Genomic DNA, 19,180 nt, shown 5'->3' with positions numbered 1-19,180 from the left:
TTTGTTTTGTTTTGGTTTTTTGGTTAATGTAGTTTTGGGTTTTGTTTTGTTTTGTTTTGTTTTGTTTTTGGTTTGTTTAGAATTGCTTTGAGATGGGACAGTTAGGTGGTGCACTAGATAGAACACGAGACCTCTGTTCAAATCTGGTCTCAGACACTTAACACTTCTCAGCTGTGGGACCCTGAGAAAGTCACTTAACCTCAATTGCAAAAAAACAAAAAACTGCCTTGATATTGGATGTCTCTTTATCAACTGATTGCCCCAGTAGATTGTAGGCTAAAAGTGACCACTTATGGGTCCTAATCCATTACTAAATGGCACAGGTGTTTTTCTTTAAACATGCTCCATTTTTCAAAGCTGGCTAGATTCACCCCTTCAGAAGCAGTTTGGTCATCCTTCACACCAAGTGTGAATTTAGTGTGAATACTCAATTTGCTTTAGAGACTCTACAAATTTCCAAATTCAAACGACCTGCCAGGCTCAATCTCCTCAAAACCAGGATGTATGTGCTACATGTACATACTTGGTAAAAATCAAATTTTTACTTGAATCAGGAAAAGAGCAGTAAAATCTTTTTTTTGAAATAATACTCAAATTTCAATTCGTTGAAAGATTATGATAGTGCATCAAGTCTTTTGTTCTTAATTAAAAATATTTAAAAGATAGGACTAGGATGAAACAAAAAGCATTACCAAAAAACAGATATGAAAAAACAGAGATTTCCTACATTTCCTACATCTACTATATAGATCATTACAATTCAAACAGTAAAAAGTGTCTAGTTCTATAAACAAAGTATTATGACAGGTGTTTAAGAACAAGTTCATTCCCTTTTATTCAGGGATACAACAAATATGGGCATCTATATAATGATTAAAAATCTGCAAAGCACATCCCACACAGGATCTCTGTTCAGTCTCACATAACAATTTTGGACAAAAGGTAATCAAAATACTATACTCCCCATTTTACAAATCAGTGAAATGAAGCCCTGAGAAGTAAAAAGACTTCACTAGGGTCAAGCCATCAGGGGTGGAAGACAGTTCATACTGAATCAAAGTCCAGTATTCTATGACTGTATCTCAAGTCACACAAGTACTCCTTGTATTTACAAGGTAATCTAAAAAGGCAGAAAACACTAAAAATTTGGAGGTAGAAGAGCAAAAGAAGAGACAAAAGATGGGCTACAATGAAAAACTGAAGGTGATTAATAGTAAATAGTTTGGAAATATAGTCTAGGGACAAATTGAGGATTTTAAAAGCCAAACTAAGTTGTTTTACCTCAAAGGTATAGGGCCACATTGTCCCAAAGCCTTAACAGGAATATTTTGGCAACTATATGAAAATAGGATTTATGGAAATGGAAACTGAGAAACCAATTAAGAGACTATTACAGTGGCACAGGCAAGAGTGGTAAGAACTTGAACTAGAGTTATAACCATGAAAATTGAGAGAAAAAAGATTAAGATGTCATAAAATCATAGATTTAGAGCAGAGATCTAGTACAAAACTCATACAAATAAGATTAGTGGGTCTCAGAGAGGTTAGATAGCTTGCCACAAACAGGTTATTCACACAGCTCATTCAACTCAGCTAGTAGGCATGAGCAATAATCTAGACCTTGGTCAACTGGCTAAATTCAGCATGTTTCCAATACATCACACTGCCTCATGGTAGTGGTATGAAATACTGTCCTCAAGCAAAATTTGGAAGGCCTACAATAGGCTGCCGGTTGGTCTTCCTGCCATAAGTCTACTATCTCCAGTCTATTCTCTATTCAGCTAACATATGGTTCGCCTTGACTGAAGGTCTGTGTCATGGCCCCTACTCTATAAACTCTAGGAGTTCCCTATCATCACCCAGATCAAATAAGAAGGATAAAAGCCTGTTTGGCCTTTGAAACCATTTATAACCTGTTCCCCTCTCCAATTTCCACTTTTCTGGCTTTATACCTTATACTCTCCACTCAGAAATCAACATCCTAGGAAATCAAACAACAATTTAACACTAGCTCCCTTTCTATTCCTTACACACTCCCATCTCTTGGCTTCAATTTATTTTCACTGGCTGCCCTCCATATCTTGAAATGTTTTCCTTTCTTATATAAGTTAGAATTCTGGCTTCCCTTTAGTCCAAACTAAAATATCACCTTTCCCTTGGTGTTTTAATTCTAGTGACTTCCCTCAATTGATTACCTCCAATTTCACCTATATATACCTTATTTGTACAAAGTTATTTGTATATTGTCTCCCCCCCATTAGACTGTGGTTTTGTTTTTGTTTTTTTTTTGTTGTTGTTGTTGTTTTTGTTTTTGGAGCAGGGATTTTTTTTTTTTGCTTTTCTTTGTATCATTAGAGCTTAGCACAGTGCCTGGTATACCACAGGTACTTAATGTTTACTAAATACCTGACATTCAACCTAGACTCTGACAAAGAGACAGCTGGCTGATTACCTATTTACAAATAAGTGGGTCCAGGAAATAAAAATATGAAAACAAAGAAGGGAGGATGAGAAAAAGCAACACAATAGTACCACCTTCAAAATACACTAAAAATAGAACAAAGGATAGGAGCTAGAAAATGCTGAACTTCCTTCTTGTGTTTCACTTTATCCTATTAAAATCATCATTTGTTATTTAGTCATATCCAACTCTTCTTAAGCCTATAGACCACAGCATGTCAGATCCTTCTGTCTTCCACTGTCTCAAGTTTATCCAAGGTCATGTTCATTGCATTCATGACACTATCTATCCATCTCAACTCTGCCACCCCCTTCTCTTTTTGCCTTCAATCTTTCCCAACAGGGTCTCTTCCAATCAATCTGGTATCCTCAATATCCAGACCAAGCATTTAAGCTTCAGCTTTAGTATTTGTCCTTCCAAGTCTGAATTAATATTATTATATTCATTCTTCAAACTGTCTGCTAGTGTTAGGGGTCTGAACGTTCAGGATACTGTCCACAACCTAAACTATAAACAATTTTTTCAAACTCTCCAAAATCCTAAATTTTATCTACTGATTTTTAAGTCTAGTTAAATATTAAGAGACTTACAACAACACTAGGTGTCATAAACCAATTCTAATTCATTTTCTTCCACTGACTAGCTGGTAAATCATTTAATCTCTCTACCATATTTCTTTACCTTCTAAATTAATACAATGAAGACCTTCTCCAACAGAGATGGTCTACTATTGAGAGACCTAGTGATCAAAATTATTTTTATGTGCTTTTTGTTTCTAAAGAATAATTTATAAGGATTCTTTCTGGCAGACAATTCCAAAAAAAATCTAGTTTTTCAATACTGGGATCATGTCCATATTTTCCCATAGAATCACCTGCCTGAATCTCCTGTTATAGTGACAAAAGGATTGAATTTGTTTTTATCCATACTATGATGCAATCTGTCCATCTTCTAATTAAACTATGAAAAGTTAAATGAAATAATTATTTATATCCAGATATTTTCCTAAAACAGCTATCTACCTGCTATATTATTAACTATATGCTCTATAGAAGTTGCAGAGAGAGGTTCTTTACCTATTCTCAATGAACTTATACATTTATCAATTTAGTCAGTTTCTTTTGTAATCCTATGCACTTAAAAACATAATTTTGTTAAGGATCCATAGATTTCACTAGATGCTGAAGAAGTTCATGATTTTTTTAAAAAATCAAGAACTCCAATATTAGGAGAGTTGCCTAGAACACTGAGAGGTTAAGCAACTGGCTTAGTCATTTAGCTAATATGTGCACAAGAAGGATTTGAACCTAGATTTTTCTGGTTTCAAGGCCATTTTTCTCTCCATTGCAACACACTATCTCTCATAAAAAGACCAATGAATATAACGTTTAACCATAACTACAACTGAAAAATCTAAATAACTATATGAATTAGTGCTATTCATTCCAAGTCTGGAGTGAGGAAGACCTGAGTTTAAGTCTGGCCTCAGAATTTGTGGGGATCAAATGAGATAATATTTGTAAGCCCTTAACACATTACCTGATTCACATTAAGCAAGTTTTTCTTCCTTCCTTGATGTGAAAAATTCTAATCTACATCTTTAAGAAACTTCTATATAAAAACTGATCATACTTACATGTTTACATGACTTCCACAAGCTAAAAATCACTGAATAAAAGATAAATGAAAATCACTGAATACATCATGAGAAAAAAAGTTATTTGGAAAAATCACTTTACCCATTTCTAGCTGCCAGATGAAGAGGTGTACACCCTGAAATATCTTGATAGTTAGGATTTGCTCCTTTTTTTAACAGCAGAACCAAGCATTCAACTGATCCACAACTGAAACAAAATTAAGAGTTCAAATTCTTTTCAATAACTAAATCAGAAATATATTGATTAATTCAATAAACAAAGGTAAAAAATTAAGTATATTTCTGTAGTCACTTATTTAAACATCTTATACCTTAATGCCATGAAGATAATATTTTTTATTTCTACTAGGATATCAATTAAGTAGTAGCTTGTTTTAGTCAAAATTCTCAACTCTGGAAAATACATATATGACACTACTGCAATGATTACCTCATGAATTACATTCATTATTACTTCATGAATTGCAAATATCAAGAAAATACTTTTCAAAAGTCTAATTTTTTATTAGTAATAAGCAATGGGACAATCTAACTAAATAGCATTCTCCATATAGCCTAAGAAAAGTCTTAGTCAAAGATGATGAAAGTTAATGACTTCAAATTATAACTTAGCCTATTTCCAGAAGACAATTAATTTAAAATTAATTTTACATTGTACACAATAGAAGAAACATTGTGCGATGATCAACTTTGATAGACTGAGCTGTTCTCCACAATACAATGATCTAAAACGATTACAAAAGACTCATGAGAGAAAATGCTATCTATATCCAGAAATAACTATGAAGCCTGAATTTCCCTTTTTTGTATTTTTTTTTCTTTCTCAAGGTTTTTCCTTTCTATTCTTATTCTTCTTTCACAACATGACTAATGCCATGTTTAATATGATAATATATGTATTACCTATATCAGACTGCTTGCTGTCTTGGGGAAAAGGGTACAAAAGGGAAGGAGGGGAAAAAAAAAAAAAGGTAATCCAAATCGTATAAAAAAAGTAAATGCTGAAAACTAAAAAAATAAAATTTTTATTTAATTTTTAAAAGTAAATTCTAAGTTTTAAATAATTTGAATAGTTTTGGGTTTTTTTTTTTTTTTTTTTCAAAAAGAAAAATAGTAAATTCAGTTGCATAATTCTTATTCAGTCCATCTCAAAAGAAATCTCATTCCACCCAATCTACAGTCTTGGTTCAGGCCCAACCCAGAGTATGTGGTAGTAGTTCATGGTTATATCACTAGTCACAATCCAAAAAAGCAAAATAAAGCAAAGCCAGAATGCAGGCAATCAAGAAAAAGTAAAGAAACAATAGAGGCCACATGTATTTGCCCAAACCAAATATGTCTTACTTTGCAGCAATGTGAAGTAAGCTTCTTTTCACTCGTCCAAATGCATAATTGACATCAAACTTTGAATTGGATAATAATTCTGAAACAGATCTATACAGAAACAAAATCAAGACTAAAGCACAGTGCACAGCTTTTCAATTCTTGTTTTCAAATCTTCATAAATGAGATAAGCCACAGACCCCAGGGAAGTTATTCTCTGAAGTGCAGCAATTTGCCAAAGCAGTATTAATGCCAAAAAGTACCTGACATAGTCAATTAAACTAGGGACCAGAAGCTTCCAGTCATGACTATTAAGATACTGACACAGTCCCTATTCTGATGCTACTTAAGCTGCCAATGAATTCTTCTGTGAAAGGGAGTTAGGCTAAAGGAATTACATGCAGATAACACATGACTGGTTTGAGATTTGTAAGACCATATTTAAATTTTGTCTAAATAACTTCTAAAGTTACTGAAAAATTCATGGTTCTCTCTCACTATCTCCCTCTTTCTTTTTCTCTCTCCTTCCCTCTCCTTCATGCTCTCATGCTGTCTCTTTGTCTCTCTCTAAATTATGAATTATGAATCTAGTCACCCACTATGACCATTCTCAAGCTGTATGTTTGTAGACCACATTAAGTAGCCAAATCTTTATTTCCATGGAATCAATTACTATAGGGTGTTTCAAAAGCCTTGGTATAATTTTAAGTGATGAAAACTATTGGAAGCTGTTAAAACTTAAAATTGCCTTAAAGACTTTTAGAATATCCTTTATATAATTATACCTTCAGAAAAAAAAAATCAGAACTATACATTTTTCCCTTTTCAAAATTAAAATATCTGGGAGCAGCTAGGTGGCAAAGTAGATAGAGCACCAGCACTGAAGTCAGGAGGACCTGAGTTCAAATCTGACCTCAGACACTCAACACTTCCTAGCTATGTGACTGACCCTGGCCAAGTCACTTAATCCCAATTGCCTCAGCAAAATAAAAAAAAAAAAAAGAAAAGAAAAGAAAAGAAAAGAAAAGAAAAGAAAAGAAAAGAAAAGAAAAGAAAAGAAAGAAAAAAATTAAAATATCTACTACATTCCCATTCCCATTCTTCTAGTAGGACCTACACTTCTTAAAGACAGAAATTGTTTTATCTTTGTATATAGCACCATGTTTTGCACACAACATAATTTTTAATTTAAACAGACAAAAACATCTCATTATCACTATATAAATGTTAACTACTATTGACATTACCATTATCTGTAAAATTAGGATAAATGATTTGATTAAGGTCATTTCACTTAGTTGGTATATTTCAACAGTGAATGTTTTTTAAAGAAAAAAAAAAACTATTTTTCATATGTGTTAAATAAAACATTGAATTAGACTGCCTCCAAGTTCACTTCTAGTTCTAAAATTTTAAATCTTTTTGTATTAGTCTTTTAAAAAAAAAAAAAATACTCACCTATGTTGGTCAGCCATAACCATTGGCATTAATGTATAAACAGCAGTTTCATTATCTAGTCAAAAAATAATAAGAAAAAAAAATTAGTTTATCTTGCCTATGCATGAACAGTTAAGGGGCTTTTAGAAAGGGAATGTGAGGCTAAGTATAATCTACTTACAGTGTAACTATAGACCTCTGATAGATCTACTGATTAGTTCTCCTAGGGGGAAAGAATTAAGATGACTTTGGCATGATCCCAACCACTCAAGATAAGAAGAGAGGGAAAAGTGTCAGATGAGATACCAGCACTAAATCTGTTTTCAAATAAACATCTTGAAAATGATTTTATAGCAACTTGATGGGAAAAGAACCTGATGAATTACTTTAAACTTTATAAACTTTCAAAATTTAGTTTTATTTATAAAGTTAATTTTAAAAAGTCTGGTCACACTAATGTTTGATTTTTTTATAATACATGGTATCAAAACTATAGAAATTAAAGGTTTTTAAAAATCTAAAACAAATACCTAGTAAGTTCTCCTTATGAATACATTATGATAAAAATAGTTTAAAATACTTTATAAAAACTACTAAAAAATCACACATGTGTAACAATATTTTTCAAAATACATTTCCCCCCACCTGTTACCTGAAAAAGAATCAGCTACCAAAAACTGTGAACAAGAACAATAGTAGGATAATAGTAGTAGTTTAAAAAAACAAATATAATACCATACTAAATTACTAACTGAACTCCAGATATTCTTCTAAAATTTCTTTCTTATACTTTTGGCTGCCTTTTTATTTCTCTCTGCAGATAGTAAAATAAAGAGTAAATTAACTTCCTAAAAGATACAAAATCAGGCGGACAGCAGACCGGATCAAAAGTCAGAATCCTACAATAAGCTGTTTACAAGAAATACATTTAAAGCAGGGAGAAACATACAGAGTCAAGGTAAAAGGCTGGAGCAGAATCTATTATACTTCAGTTGAAGTCAAAAAAGCAGGGGTAGCCATCCTTATCTCAGACCAAGCAAAAATAGATCTAATTAAGAGATAAGGAAGGAAACCATCTTGCTAAAGGGTAGCATAAACAGTGAAGCAATATCAATACTAAACATATATGCACCAAGTATATATGCAACATATATTCATCTAAAGGAGAAGTTATGAGAGTTGCAAGAAGAAATAGACAGTAAAACTATCATAGTGGGAGATTTCAACCTTGCACTCTCAGAATTAGATAAATCAAACCACAAAACAAATAAGAAAGAAATTAAAGAGGTAAATAAAATATTACAAAAATTAGGTATGATAGATCTTTGGAGAAAACTGAATGATGACAGAAAGGAGTATACTTTCTTCTCAGCAGTTCATGGAACCTATACAAAAACTGACTATATATTAGGACATAAAGACCTCACAATTAAATGCAGGAAGGCAGAAATAGTAAATGCTTTCTTTTCAGATCATGATGCAATAAAAACTACATTCAACAAAAAGTTAGGGGTAAATAGACCAAAAGGTACTTGGAAACTAAGTAATCGCATCTTAAAGAATGGTTGGGTGAAATAGCAAATTATAGACACAATTAATAATTTCACTCAAGACAATGACAATGATGAGACATCATACCAAAATCTGTGGGATGCAACCAAAGCGGTAATAAGGGGAAATTTTATATCTTTAGAGGCTTACTTGAAAAAAATAGAGAAAGAGAAGATCAATGAATTGGGCTTGCAAATTTAAAAGCTAGAAGACCAAATTAAAAACCTCCAATCAAATACTAAACTAGAAATTCTAAAATTAAAAGGAGAAATTAATAATATTGAGAGAAAAAAAATTATTGAATTAATAAATAAAACTAAGAGTTGGTTTTATGAAAAAACCAATAAAATAGATAAACCTTTGGCAAATCTGATTAGAAAAAGGAAAGAGGAAAATCAAATTGTTAGTCTTAAGAATGAAAAGAGGGAACTTTCCACCAATGAAGAGGAAATTAGAGAAATAATAAGGAGTTACTTTGCCCAACTTTATGCCAATAAATTTGATAACCTAAATGAAATGGATGACTATCTCCAAAAATATAGGCTTCCCAGATAATCAGAGAAGGAAGTAAATTACTTAGTTTCATTTCAGAAAAAGAAATAGAACAAGCTATTTATTAATCAACTCCCTAAGAAAAAATCCCAGGACCAGATGGATTTACATGTGAATTCTACCAAACATTTAAAGAACAATTAGCCCCAATGCTATATAAATTATTTGAAAAAATAGAGAATGGTATAAGACTGCCTGTCATCTAAGGGAGGGAGTGGAGGGAGGGAAAGGAAAAGTCAGAGCAGAAGTGAGTGCAAGGGATAATGTTGTAAAAAAAATTGCCCGTGCATATGTACTGTCAATAAAAAGTTATCAAAAAAGAAAAAAAAAAAAATATAGGTAATGAAGTAGTCCTACAAATTCCTTTTATGACACAGACATGGTACTGATACCCAAACCAGGTAGGCTGAAAACAGAGAAAGAAAATTATAGACCAATCTCCCTAATGAATATTGATGCTAAAATTTTAAATAAGATATTAGCAAAAAGACTACAGAAAATCATACCCAGGATAATACACCATGATCAAGTAGGATTTATACCAGGAATGCAGGGCTGGTTCAGTATTAGGAAAACTATTAATATAATTGACTATATTAATAACCAAATTAACCAAAACCATATGATCATCTCAATAGATGCAGAAAAAGCATTTGATAAAATCCAACATCCATTCCTATTAAAAACACTTGAGAGTATAGGAATAAATGGATTTTTCCTTAAAATAATCAGTAGCATCTATTTAAAACCATCAGTAAGTATCATATGTAATGGGGAAAAACTGGAACCATTCTCAATAAGATCAGGAGTGAAACAAGGTTGCCCACTATCACCATTACTATTTAATATTGTATTAGAAATGCTAGCCTCAGCAATAAGAGTTGTGAAAGAGATTAAAGAAATTAGAGTAGATAATGAGGAAACCAAATTGTCACTCTTTGCTGATGATATGATGTTATATTTAGAGAACCCCAGAGATTCTACTAAAAAGCTATTAGAAATAATCTACAAATTTGCAGGATACAAAATAAAGCCACATAAGTAATCAGCATTCTTATATGTCACTAACAAAATCCAACACTTAGAGTTACAAAGAGAAATTCCATTTAAAGTAACTACTGATAGTATAAAATATTTTGGAATCTATCTGCCAAAGGAAAATCAGGAACTATATGAGCAAAATTACAAAACAATTTCCATATTATACAAGCAAAATTACAAAACACTTTTTACACAAAGTCAGATCTAACCAATTGGAAAAATATTAAATGCTCTTGGATAGAGTGAGCAAATATAAGATGATAATCCTACCTAAACTAATCTATTTATTTAGAGCTATACTAATCAGAGTCCCAAAAAACTATTTTAATGACCTAAAAAAAATAACAACAAAGTTCATATGGAAAAACAAAAGGCCAAGAATTTCAAGGGAATCAATGAGAAAAAAAAAAAAAAAGTCAAATGAAGGTGGCTTAGCTGTACCAGATCTAAAATTATATTATAAAGCAGCGGTTACCAAAAACATTGGTATTGCCTAAGAAACAGACTAGTTGATCAGTGGAATAGGTTAGGTTCAAAAGACAAAACAGTCAATAACTTTAATAATCTAGTGTTTGATAAACCCAAAGATCCCAGCTCTTGGGATAACTCACTGTTTGACAAAAATTACTGGGGAAATTGGAAATTAGTATGGCAGAAACTAGGCATTGACCCACATTTAACACCATACACCAAGATAAGGTCAAAATTGGTTCATGACCTAGGCATAAAGAATGAGATTATAAATAAATTAGAAGAACATAGGATAGTTTACCTCTCAGACTTGTGGAAGAGGAAGGATTTATGACCAAAGAAGAACTAGAGATCATTATTGATCACAAAACAGAAAATTTTGATTATATCAAATTGAAAAGTTTTTGTATAAACAAAACAAATGCAGACAAGATTAGAAGGGAAGCAATAAAATGGGAAAACATTTTTACAGTCAAAGGTTCTGATAAAGGCCTCATTTCCAAAATATATAGAGAATTGATTCTAACTTATAAGAAATCAAGCCATTCTCCAATTGATAAATGGTCAAAAGATATGAAAAGACAACTCTCAAAGAAATTGAAACTATTTCTAGCCATATGAAAAGATGCTCCAAGTCATTATTAATCAGAGAAATGCAAATTAAGACAACTCTGAGATACCACTACATACCTGTCAGATTGACTAAAATGACAGGAAAAGATAATGTGGAATGTAGGAGGGGATGTGGGAAAACAGGGACACTGATACACTGTTGGTGGAATTGTGAATACATCCAGCCATTCTGGAGAACAATTTGGAACTATACTCAATAAATTATCAAACTGTGCATACCCTTTGTCCAGCAGTGTTACTACTGGGCTTATATCCCAAAGAGATTTTAAAGAAGGGAAAAGGACCTGTAAGTGCAAGAATGTTTATGACAACCCTCTTTGTAGTGGCCAGAAACTGGAAACTGAATGGATGCCCATCAATTGGAGAATGGCTGAATAAATTGTGGTATATGAATGTTATGGAATATTATTGTTTTGTAAGAATGACTAGCAGGATGATTTCAGAAAGGCCTGGAGAGACTTACATGAACTGATGCTGAGTGAAATGAGCAGGACCAGGATATCATTATATACTTCAACAACAATACTATATGATCAAGTTTGGTGGAAGTGGCTTACTTCAACAATGAGATGAACCAAATAAGTTCCAGTAAAGCAATTGAACCAGCTACACCCAGCGAAAGAACTCTGGGAGATGACTATGAACCACTACATAGAATTCCCAATTCCTCTATTTTTGTCCACCTGCATTTTTTATTTCCTTCACAGGCTGATTGTAAACTATTTCAAAGTCTGATTCTTTTTGTACAGAAAAATAACACTATGGACATGTATACAAAAATTGTATTTAACTTATACTTTAACATATTTAACATGTATTGGTCAACCTGCTATCTGGGGGAGGGGAAGGGGAAGGAGGGAAAAAGTTGGAACAAAAGCTTTTGCAACTGTCTATGCTGAAAAATTACCCATGCATATATCTTGTAAATTAAAAGCTATAACAACAAAAAAAAGATACAAAATTAAAACATTCCAAAATATTATAGTCAAATTCTAGAATTTCCATATCTAAAAAGAAATACCACAAGAAACCAGAAAAAAAAAAAAAAATCATGTATTCAGGTGCCTTAGTAAGGTTCACACGTGATTTAGAAATCACAATTCTCCAAGAGTAGAGAACTTGGAATACAATATTCCAGAAAGCAAAAAGATCTAAACTTACAAGTTAGAATAACCCACACAGAAAAAATAAATATAATTCCATGGGGGCAATTTTCTTTTTTTTAATGAAATAAAGGACTTCCAAGCATTCCTGGTAAAAGGTTGAGTTATGTATACTCTGAAGTGTAAACATGGGATTTAGAAGAAAGAAAAAGATAAACATAAATAAACAAGCATAAAGTACAAAAGAGTATGTATTATTTATGTTTTAATAAGGAGAGATGATAGCACTCTCCCCCCTGAGATCTATAAAAGGAGGAGGAATGGGGATGAAAGAGCAGCTAACACTTGAACCTCACTCTCATCTTACCCAATCAAAAGAAGAACAAATTCATGCAGATTCAAGTATAAAAATATATTTCACTCTAGAGATACGGAAGGAAAAAGTTAAAGGAAAAGAGAGGATAGATTAAGGGAGGGATTAATCCTAAACAAAAAACCTCTAAAAATTCACAAAAATATTTGTAGCTCTTTTTGTCAAGACAAAGAATTGGAAACTGAGTGGGAACCCATCAACTGGGGAATGGCTAAACAATTTATGGTAAATAAATGTGATGGAACACTATCATGCTACCGAAACAAAGATAGTTTCAGAAAAACCTGGGAAAACTTGTATGAATTAATAGAATGAAATGAATGAGGAGAACAATTTTTCTCACAACATTGTAAAGACAAACAACTTTAGAACTTATAAACTGTAATCAGTATACCAAGGGATGACAATTCCAACGGACTCACAATAAAAAATACTAGATAAAGGTACATGGGTCTAAGTAAATAATGAAATATGTGTTTTTTGAACAAGGATAATTAGGATATTTATATTCCTTGACTATACCTGTTTATAACAGGGATTTTTGTTTTTCTTTCTTCCTCAACAAATGGTCCCCCTAGCACTTTCAATTCATTTATAAAAACATTTTAACTTTTTTTTTTCTTTTAATCTTGGGGGAGAAAGTGAAAGGAAAGGTTTTTTTGGTTGCTTAAAAATTCAATCAAACCCAAACTTAATGGAAAATTTAACACATAAGATTCAATATGAAAGATCAATTTTAAGAAACTTATTTAATATGAACAGTTTAAACATTGACAAAATGTTTTGTTTTTTTTTTTACATGGAAAAATATATACTATATGTTTAAGATCCAGATCAACAACAGGATAGCTCAAAAGAATGACAGAGTTGAGGTAAAAATAATAATCAGGTTATACAAATGAGGTGCATAGAACAACAAACACTGGAGCATTACAGGGGGGAGAATATGAAAACCTCACATCCGGAATGGTTTCAATATGCAATACACACTCTCTCTCTCTCTTTAGATAGATAGATAGATAGATAGATAGACAGATAGATAGATAGATAGATAGATGAATAGTATTTATATACATATATAAATTTATAATATGTAAATACAAATATAATATATATAAATATATAATAAAAGTAAATAAATATATATATATAAAATGTTGGGAGAGTGCTATACCCTTCCTGATAGATAGATATATTTATATATCTCTATCCATGTTATCTCTATCAGGAAGAGTATAGATAGATAGATAGATAGATAGATAGATAGATAGATAGATAGATATATCAGATATGTGTGTGTGTGTGTGTGTGTGTGTATATAAAGAGGGAATGGACATTCATAAATATAATTTCTTCTACTAATATATATACTTTCTTGATCTGATAATTTCTTGTTATATATATTGAATCCTCCCTGATGTTCTGCTGGGCACGTGACAATGTTCTATTTTGTTTTGTATTTCTTTTCTGTTTCTCTTTTTTTTTTTTTAAACTTTTTTTTTCAAATAAAATAATTTTAATTGATTTTTTAAAATATCAATTTCATTTTTCTGATACTATTTTATGCTCAATATCTCCAACACTTCCCAATTCTTTACCAGAAAAAAAGTATGTATGATACGTGAAGTTTAAGAGTTTATAAACCTTCAGCGTTTCCTGTTTTCTTCTCAAGTTATTTTTCCAACTTTGTTTACTCTCCTCCTCTAGATGAGCACTGAGTTACATTTAAGTCATAAGATATTAAAGAATATGTCTATTTAATTTGAAGAGTCTTACTAAAGTTCTTCATAGAATTTCTCAACCTCCTCACCTTGCAATAGATATTGGCACATAAGCTCCAATTATTTTCATGGAAGTCTTTTCATGAATGCATACATAACACAAACAAGATGATCATAAGTTCTATGGAATGATTTTTCCTGTGCCTTTGGACAAATAATAAAATCAATTAGACCAAGCCTTTTTCTGTGCCTTTCCAAGAAAAATTTGTGAGCTATTTTTTAAATGAACTTTTATTTGTCTATAACTGGTTTCAGTTATATTGAGAATGTCAAGATTTATATTGATTCAGTTTTTTCCACAAGAAATAGTCTAGATAGCCTAAAAACAATGTTTTTAATGCACAAAGCCCATTTTCTCCTTTTCCTACTACTCTGCCACTGTAAAAAGGGTAAGGGCCACAAAGCTTTGTTACCAAGAAGTTACCAAGAAGCTTAGGCTTCTCTTGAAAAAACAACATTTCCAAAAATGGTATTCAAAGCCTGTCTAACTTTAACTAGATCATAAATAAACAAAAGACCATGAAGAAAACAAACCAAACTTGTAGTTAGTGAGGAATTGATTCTCAAGATATCTGAGATGATGATATCATGCTTGAGGAAAATTATATATTTTATTACCCCCCCAAATGATCAAAAATATATAAACTACAAACCACCTTTTCCCATTTTTACTAAATCCTTATGAGAATAAGGATTTCTCCACATATAAGAAGGAAATTCTTAATGAAAGATTAAGAAGGAAAAAGAGGTAGCTTTTTACAAAGCAATATTCTACAGCAGACCACATCTTCACTATCACACAACTGATTAAAAAAAAATTTAGAAACAGATAAATCCACTATTTTAAGACAATAAAGACTTTTGGACTTTATCCCTGATTATTCTCATGGTGATTACTCTGCTAAAACGAAGGCTGGTCCCAAGACCTCCAGAAAGCTAACCAGATCATTACATTTTGGTGCCCAAATGTAGACTAAGGACATCTGTGACCCAAAAATAGGATGAATACAAAAACAGACAAGCAGAAACTTTGTTAAGGGCTAAACTAGTATTTCAGCTGAAATGGGACAAATGCTTAGAAAAAAGCCTTCCCCACCCCAAGGGAAGTGTGTAGAAAGCATAGTTAGGCTAAAAACTTTAGACCCAGTAGCACAAAAACACTGCTCCAAAAAAGTATCTCCCATGCAAATATCACAATCACAAATATTCCCTGAAAGAAATAATAGGAATAATTTTGTTCTATGACACTCTGATGAGAAGTACTAAGCAAGGGGGGGAGGGGGAGAGATAGAGGTATATACTAGCTAGATTCTTCTGCCACTTAAGATTCTCCATTCCAAGAGTGCAAATGAAAGAGGGATTACTCCTAAAATAGGAAGTAATGAAGATGATGCCTGTGAATAATATCAGGCTAATATTTTGTACCAAACCCTAGAACAATGTAGAGTTTCCTAAACATAATGAGAAATGGCTCAAGATAATTCATATTTAACACACTGAAAAATTGAAGTGAATAAAGAATATTTACTGTTCAGATTATATTAAGCAAATGGGCACATATATATCTTGAACAGATTTGGATAATGAATTGGACCCAGAATAGAATATTAGGAGAAGAAACTGAATTTATTTTGATAAATATTGCAGTTGTATTTTTTTTAATATCTTCTCCCTGAAACAAATGGAAATCTTTTAAGAACAATATTCTTCTAGTAAAACCAAGTCTTAGGATACCAGAGTTGCCAAAGAATTCAAATTGCAATTTACCCAAAAAGACATAAAAGGAGCATAGTGAGCATAAACAAGCCACAGCATATTACCAACAAGGAGCTACACAAGAAATAGAATAAAGAGGATCATCAGAAAGAGTCATAATTGGAAATGGAGGTGGTTAGTCAAGAGGCAAGATGAGCAATGGCTATCTAAAATCCACTGTATTTACACAATGTCAAAAGATTTAAAGGAAGATCCTACTACAATACTTTTGGAAAGTCATGGACAAGCATTAAATAATATGGGAAGCTAGGGATGGGTTACCATTTGCATCACTGGAGAAAATACTTCAATTAAATCACAAATGTATGAAAGTAAGTATAATTTAACAAGTTTTACTGGGAGGGGTCACACAATTCCAAAAACCTCCCTGCTATATAACTAATTAATTTTTATTTCGCCATTTCAGCTTAAAAAAAGGTACTCAGTATTAACAAAAAACGTCTCCTAATGCTTATAAAGAAAAATAATTTTTAAAGGTCAGAATACAATTAGTATTTATGAGCCTAATCAAAATAGTGTTATAAACATAGGGTGTTTAAAAAAAATCTTCAATGCAAAGATACTGTGACAGTATTCTGTTTCATTTGCATACTCCAAAAGAAAAGTTGAATTTTTAATTCAACTAGATCACATCTTGGTAAACAAATATCAACAAAAAATGTCCCTCATTCTACACAAATTATGGATTAAAAGAATTAGAAATGAATACAGTACTATTCTCCCTAAGATAGAAATGAATACTAACATGTTTTATTCATGACATCTGTGCTCATTCAAATCAAATGTGTAAAGGAAACTGCAATACCTAGGTAGTTTCAAAAACTCACTTAAAAAGAACTGAAAGCAATTTAATCAACATTTACTGAATGTCTTTTGTGTTCAGAGAACAACGCAAGTACTGTGCAAAGTGGATTACAAGGAAAAAGAAAACAGCAAACCTGGACCTGGGCCATTATAATTGCTATAACTCTAATCAAAATCTCTATTACAGAGAGTAAATGCTAGAGTTTATGAAAAAAAAAAATTGAATCATCATGATATGGCTTCTCTTTACAATTAAAACTCATTTCTTAAATCCTTGAAGCATTTTTTCCAAAAGTAACAGAGAAACTAGTAAGAGAAAAGTGTCTGCTTTTATGGGAAGCTATTAAAATGTTTATGTGTACCAAGGAAAAGTTTCAAAAACATTGACAACCAAAAAATTAGTGAACATGAGACAATTCCTCCTTATGTAAATACATTCCCTTTGTCTCAATTCTGAAAATGGCATTATATTTATATAAGATAATGGAACAATTCTACTTTTTACATAAACTGATATTATAGTCATCTAAAACATTTTAGTAGCAATTTAAAATTCTACTATATCTTTGAATGACTCAAAAGTCACAGGGATATTTTCCTTAAAATTAAGAATGTGAAGTAAATAAATAAATAATAAAAATAAATTTTAAAAATATTTTTTCTTCCCTTTTTCCCAATTTTTCCCCCCAAAGAGCTCTTCTTAAGATATTCGTGCCAAGGACGACTTAACAACCTGCCCTCCAGAAACAACAATTTTGGTCTTCTCGAGATCACAGAAGAATGGATTCCAAAAAACAATTCAAAAATGCAAATACCTATATTCTTTGCTCTTATGTCGCAAAATGCTACTTCAAGCTGTCGTAACCCAAAGTGATTAGAGACTCATCAAAAGCTGATTCTTCAATAAATGTGACTGGGGATCAGCACCACCCTCTCATCATTTCCAAAATGGCAAAGTAACTAAAATAAACTACCGCCTACTAGCAACTCGGAGAAATAAAACCAGATCAAAAAAAAAAAAAAAAAAAAAAAAAAAAAAAGTACACCTGTAACTTGGTCTTTGACTGCAACAGGAGGAAAGTATTACTTAAGGCATCGCTCAAACCAGGGACTCGGACCCCAATAACACTTATCCTTTAATCCTCCATCAAGCTTCTACTTATGAGATTCTTAACTCTTTACGTGTCATGGAATCCCTGAGGCATTCAGGTGCAATCTATGGATCGCTTCTCAGAATAAAATAAAAAGCATAGGGTTAAAATGGTAACTAACTCTACGACATCCAAATAGTGATTTTTTTTTTTTTATTATTCATGTACCTAGAGTTAAGACTCCCTGAATAGACACAGACGTGAAAGGAAAACTGGTTCTATCACACCTCCCCCTTGCCCCCTCCCCCTCCCTCCCTCATCCTCTCCGGAACCCCGCAGCTGGAGAGCCAGGAGGGGTCCCACGGACCCGGCCCTTATCCCAGCTCACAACTTCACACGGCTCACGAGGGGCAGGTGGAGAGTTGAGCGAGGGGGGCCCGGAAGGCCCCTTTTTGGATAAGAAGCATAACTTTGGGGGTTCTTCACCGGGTCTTCTCCTCCTCCTCTTCCTCCCTACCTTCGGGCAGCTCCACGGTCCGGGCGCGGCGCAGCGAGCGAGTCAGGCGGTTGAGCTGCTCCATCGCCCTCTCCATCCTCGGGGCGCCGCGCCCCGCTCTCTCTCCGCCGCCAGGGCCCGACCTCGGAGCCTAGCTCCCTACATCCCCGGCGAAGTCCATGGCGGTCCAGAGAGACTGGGAGCTCCCGAGGACATGGAGGGCCGCAACTACCTCCTCCTCTCCACCAGCGCCGGAATCCGGAATCCGGGATCGGCTACGATTATTGACAACGGAGGGGGCAGTTGGCTGGGTCAGCTGCAAGCGCCCGCGTCTAGCGCCGCTTCCTGCCTCCCTTCTTCCCGTGTTCGCAGCGCCTTCTGGGAATTGTAGTTCCCTTGTCAGCTCCAAGACCAGCCCTGTCCTTGGACCCCCTTCGCCCCACCCCCAAATGGGAGGAGGCAGCTACTCAAAGTGCTCTCCCTTTTAATCTCTGGAGATCCCGGACGTTCCTTAACCTCTCCTTTTCGCTTCCTAAATTTGGGATCGGAATAATTTAAATTGATTGTTGTAGCGCCCTCGCTAAATTCATTCTAAGCTGTTGCAATGAAGAATCTACATGACGATCACCT

General features: G+C 33.1%; 1 protein-coding gene across 3 annotated transcripts in view; it reads right to left on the bottom strand.

Moving 5' to 3' along the window:
* The window catches only part of HACE1 (HECT domain and ankyrin repeat containing E3 ubiquitin protein ligase 1), a 91,978-nt gene extending 73,066 nt beyond the window's left edge, over positions 1-18,912 (bottom strand). For 2 of the 3 annotated variants that reach the window (XM_074310209.1, XM_074310212.1), the window contains exons 1-4: positions 18,572-18,910; positions 6,900-6,954; positions 5,463-5,552; positions 4,201-4,305 (exon numbers count right to left, since the gene is read on the bottom strand). In XM_074310209.1, coding sequence (XP_074166310.1) covers positions 4,201-4,305; positions 5,463-5,552; positions 6,900-6,954; positions 18,572-18,647 — 326 coding nt within the window. In that variant the 5' untranslated portion in view covers positions 18,648-18,910. Of the gene's footprint in view, positions 1-4,200; positions 4,306-5,462; positions 5,553-6,899; positions 6,955-18,571 lie in introns of all 3 variants that reach the window. The other variant, XM_074310210.1, reaches the window with a different exon arrangement.
* Positions 18,913-19,180: the final 268 nt, after the last annotated feature.

This window comes from Sminthopsis crassicaudata, chromosome 4 (genome assembly GCF_048593235.1).
Source record: "Sminthopsis crassicaudata isolate SCR6 chromosome 4, ASM4859323v1, whole genome shotgun sequence".
NCBI classification, from domain to species: Eukaryota; Metazoa; Chordata; class Mammalia; order Dasyuromorphia; family Dasyuridae; genus Sminthopsis; species Sminthopsis crassicaudata.
This window is presented reverse-complemented; position numbering and strand designations above follow the sequence as displayed.